Source organism: Babylonia areolata, chromosome 2 (assembly GCF_041734735.1).
Source record: "Babylonia areolata isolate BAREFJ2019XMU chromosome 2, ASM4173473v1, whole genome shotgun sequence".
Taxonomy (NCBI): Eukaryota; Metazoa; Mollusca; class Gastropoda; order Neogastropoda; family Buccinidae; genus Babylonia; species Babylonia areolata.
Window position 1 is genome coordinate 34,873,014 of NC_134877.1, and position 5,000 is coordinate 34,878,013.

General features: G+C 46.7%; 1 protein-coding gene across 3 annotated transcripts in view; it reads right to left on the reverse strand.

The window, feature by feature from the left end:
• Window positions 1–541: 541 nt before the first annotated feature.
• The window catches only part of LOC143300563 (uncharacterized), a 19,714-nt gene continuing 15,255 nt past the window's right edge, over window positions 542–5,000 (reverse strand). For all 3 annotated transcript variants that reach the window (XM_076614343.1, XM_076614333.1, XM_076614324.1), the window contains exons 6-7: window positions 2,900–3,019; window positions 542–1,666 (exon numbers count right to left, since the gene is read on the reverse strand). In XM_076614343.1, coding sequence (XP_076470458.1) covers window positions 1,516–1,666; window positions 2,900–3,019 — 271 coding nt within the window. In that variant the 3' untranslated portion in view covers window positions 542–1,515. The remainder of the gene's footprint in view (window positions 1,667–2,899; window positions 3,020–5,000) is intronic.

Here is a 5,000-nt window from a genome sequence, read left to right on the forward strand (position 1 = left end):
CGTGTCACAACACTCAGAGCGCCACCCCCTTATTAAAAAAAACAAAACTTCTCTGCCTGCGATTTTGTTTGTTTTCCTATCAAAGCGGATTTTTCTACAGAATTTTGCCAGGGAGTTCGTAAATGCAAGCTGAACACGGGGCCTCGGTTTATCGTCTCATCCACTGAAATAACTAGCGCCCAGACCACCACTCAAGGTCTAGTGGAGGGGGAGAAAATACTGGCGATTATGGGATTCGAACCAGCGCGCTCAGATTCTCTCGCCTCCTAGGCGGACGTGTTACCTCTAGGTCAACACTCCACTGTGAAGGCCTAGTGGATATGTTTATGTACTCCTGTCCATGTGTGAGTCTGTATCTATTTTATGTATTCATCAGCAGTCATTTCTTTCTGTTTTCACTTCTTGTATCCCACCCCCTCTCCTTCTCTCTCGAACATACGCACGCTCATTTGTCAGTGTTTGAGAGAGAGAGAGACAGACAGACAGACAGAGAGAGACAGACAGACAGAGTTATGTTGCCTTTACTACCAAGGACACTCCATCGAGAAAACTTTTTATTCAAAACCACAAAAACATTATTCGAACATGTTTACAATGATATAATAATTGTATAAATGTATATATAAATGTGTATAGCCAATATTCAACTTTCTCCACTAGACTACACCGCATACTATAATTAAGTCAGCTGTCGTAAAATGTCGACAGTGACACAATCATGCAAGTGTGATAAAGTTATTAGATGCGTCAGGAAGTGACTTTTGTGCCTTGGGACATTTCGTGTGCAATCCTGTGATTGGCTAAACTATGTCATTTCAAGAGAACAGTTTGTCACTGTTTTAACTGTCTGATGCCCGAAAGATAATTATGGACGTTATCTCAAATGTGTATTCCACTTTATAGAAGCATTATAGCTCTCTGCACGTATGCATTCTAACCATTTATTGAACTATGTAATGCACAAAATGATAGGGCATTATTATAACTTATCATCATATTAACGTCATCCAAAGCATGCATTCTATAATCACTGGTTGAATTCTCTGTACCTAGGAACACATTTTAGCTAAAGGGTAATCAAAATGATTTAAAATGCACAGTTTATAATTTATGATCTTACTCAAACTTCATCCCCTTCATAAAACATTTCGATCTCTGGTTGCAAAAAGTGTGCATTTTGATTATCTTGACCTCTGGGTGAAAAGTTTGCATTTTGGCCTCTGGATAAAAAAAATTATTTAAAAAAATCCAAAAAAAAAAAAATTCATGCCTTTGGGCCTCTGGATGAAAAGAATGCAAATATTTCGGCTTCAGTTTGTGTGATGCTAGATAGATACTTTTTTTTTTTTTTTTTTTTTTTAAATGTGGACCCATTTGAACTATATATGAATTATCATTATACTCCTAACCACTGATTGTCCCCCCGCCCCTTTCATAGGAGAGCAGGGACCATTTCAATGCGTCACAGACCAGCATTAGCAAGGAGCGTTGACGTCAGAGAAGGCGTCTGTCTGTCTAATGGGTGGTGTAGCCATTGGCGGCACTGTAAGGACGCTGACGACGATGATGACGATGAGGACGGGCAGGCTGCTCATGCTGGTCGTTCTGATGGGCATCCGCAGGGTCCTCGTCCGCTTGGATGTCTTGTAGTGGGATGTCCTGTCCGCTGGTGGTGAAAGAAGAGGGAAAAGAATTAGTTGGAAAGATGAAAAAGAAACACACACACACACACACACACACACACACACACACACACACACACACACACACACACATACATACACACATACACAGACACGCGCGCGCACGCACACACACACACACACACACACACGCACGCGCGCGCACACACACACACACACACACACACACACACACACACACACACACACACACACACGCGCGCGTGCGTACTTCGTCGCGATCAGGATCCTCATCAAAAGACAAACACCAACAATCACACCAAACAATGCTGTTCGCAACCAGCACATTTACGCGAGGCGCTGTTGCAAAATCGGTCAGGCGTTGGACATTTGATCCAGCGTTCCAGTGATCCAGTGTGGAGTGATGGCCTAGAGGTAACGCGTCCGCCTAGGAAACGAGAGAATCTGAGCGCACTGGTTCGAATCACGGCTCAGCCGCCGATATTTTCTCCCCTCCACTAGACCTTGAGTGGTGGTCTGGACGCTAGTCATTCCGATGAGACGATAAACCCAGGACCCGTGTGCAGCATGCACTTAGCGCACGTAAAAGAACCCACGGTAACAACAGGGTTGTTCCTGGCAAAATTCTGTAGAAAAATCCACTTCGATAGGAAAAACAAATAAAACCGCACGCAAGAAAAAATACAAAAAAATGGGTGGCGCTGTAGTGTAGCGACGCGCTCTCCCTGGGGAGAGCAACCCGAATTTCACACAGAGAAACCTGTTATGATAAAAAGAAATCAAATACAAGTACAAAAGTGTTCATCAGTGATCAGGGTTCGAGACCCCGTTTCTGCACGGTGTTCTATCCTTTGTAAAGGTACTTTACTCCGGTATTCCTCAGGTGTGAATGGGAACCTGACTTTAGTTGGGAAAGGTTAAAACGGCGGAATGATTGGACTGGGAACTGCCTCCTCATGCTAAGCTCTACACACAGTGCATTTTTCTTCTTCTTCAGCTTTCCCAGGCCATACTCAGACGGTCAGGCCGGAGCTGATGACGAGGTCCGCAGTCCGCTGCGCTGGAGCTCTGCCACCGTTCCCCCACAACCTGCCCTGGAGCGCTGTGGGACTGGGGGCCAGATGTGGCGCCTCAGCTCCTCGTATAACAGCGGATTTTAATCCACTGTCCCGATAGCCATAAACGGCTATACTGGTAACGTGGGATCTTTAACCTTTTTCAACAGTTGTACTCACCCCATGAAAGCCTCCTCATCGTCCGCCAAAGGGAAATGCTGAGGCACGCCGTAAGGAGGGGGAGCGGGGGGAGGTGGGGGGGTGTCCTGCATACTGGCCGAGTCCCGGTTCCTGTGGTGCCTGTAGGAATGGAAGGGCGAAACCAGGTACAAGGAAAGCATGAAGTAGACCTTGGAACACTCAGTCTGAGCTAGTTTGTGCTGGTCTGGGTTTGGTTATGCTGAATGGGGGCTGGACTGAGCTGATTAGTAACAATATAATTAGACAGACAGGCAGACACGGTAGATAGGCAAACAGGGGGACGTGGGTAAGTAGGTCTATGAACAGACATACGCCTACAATCAGAAAGGTTTGGTAGGTAGGCGAGTAGGCAGGCAGACAGACAAACAGGTAGGAAGATAAGCACGTAAGTAGCTTGGTATAGCCATGGACGAAGCAACACACACACACACACACACACACACACACACACACACACACACATATATATATATATATATATATATATATATATATATATATATCTGTTTGTCCTTCTGTCTGTCTCTGTCTGGCATGGTTATTGGACAGGTAAGGAGAAGCGCTGTCAGCTTGGTAATGCAATTTTGAATTTCCTGATTTAATGTCACGTATCCCCCACCCCACCCCCACCCGCCGTCTCTCTCTCTCTCTCTCTCTCTCTCTCTCTCTCCTCCCACATCCCTAACCACAACTGCCCTCCATTCCCCACCCCAACGAAAAAACCCACAATTCTCCTCTAATCCCCCACATGACCGCCCCCCCCCCCCCCCACCTCTCCCTCCCTTCCATCCCTTCCTCACTCAACCTCAAGCCAACCCACATCTCTCTTCCAACTCCGTACATCGCCAACCCACACCTCTCTTCCAACTCCATACAACGACCCTCTCTTTTAACTCCATACAACTCCAACCCGCACCTCTCTTCTAACTCCATACAACTCCAAACCGCACCTCTCTTCTAACTCCATACAGCGCCAACCCACACCTCTCTTCTAACTCCATACAGCGCCAACCCACACCTCTCTTTTAACTCCATACATCACCATCCCACACCTCTCTTTTAACTCCATACATCACCATCCCACACCTCTCTTTTAACTCCATACAGCGCCAACCCACATCTCTTTTCTAACTCCATACAGCGCCAACCCACACCTCTCTTTTAACTCCATACATCGCCATCCCACACCTCTCTTTTAACTCCATACATCGCCATCCCACACTTCTAACTCCATACAACGCCAACCCACACTTCTAACTCCATACAACGCCAACCCACACCTCTCTTCTAACTCCATACAGTGCCAGCCTACACTTCTCTTCTAACTGCATACATCGCCAACCTATACAGTCTCTCTTCTAACTCCATACATCGCCAACCCACACCTCTCTTCTAACTCCATACAGTGCCAACCTACACTTCTCTTCTAACTCCATGCATCGCCAACCTATACAGTCTCTCTTCTAACTCCATACATCGCCAACCCACACCTCTCTTCTAACTCCGTACAAAGCCAACCCACACTTCTAACTCCATACAACGCCAACCCACACTTCTAACTCCATACAGCGCCAACCCACACTTCTAACTCCATACAGCGCCAACCCACACTTCTCTTCTAACTCCATACATCGCCAACCGACACCTCTCTTCTAACTCCATACAACGCCAACCCACACTTTCTAACTCCTACACGCAACCCACACTCTCTTCTACTCCAACACGCCAACCCACACTTCTAACCCATACAACGCCAACCCACACCTCTCTTCTAAGCTCCATACAGCGCCAACCCACACACTCTCTTTATACTCCATACAGCGCCAACCCACACCTCTTTTCTAACTCCATACAGCGCCAACCTACACTTCTTTTCTAACTCCATACAGCGCCAACCTACATCTTCTTCTAACTCCATACAGCGCCAACCCACACCTCTCTTTTAACTCCATACAGCGCCAACCCACACCTCTCTTTTAACTCCATACAGCGCCAACCCACACCTCTCTTTTAACTCCATACAGCGCCAACCCACACCTCTCTTTTCCAACTCCATACAGCGCCAACCCACACCTCTTTC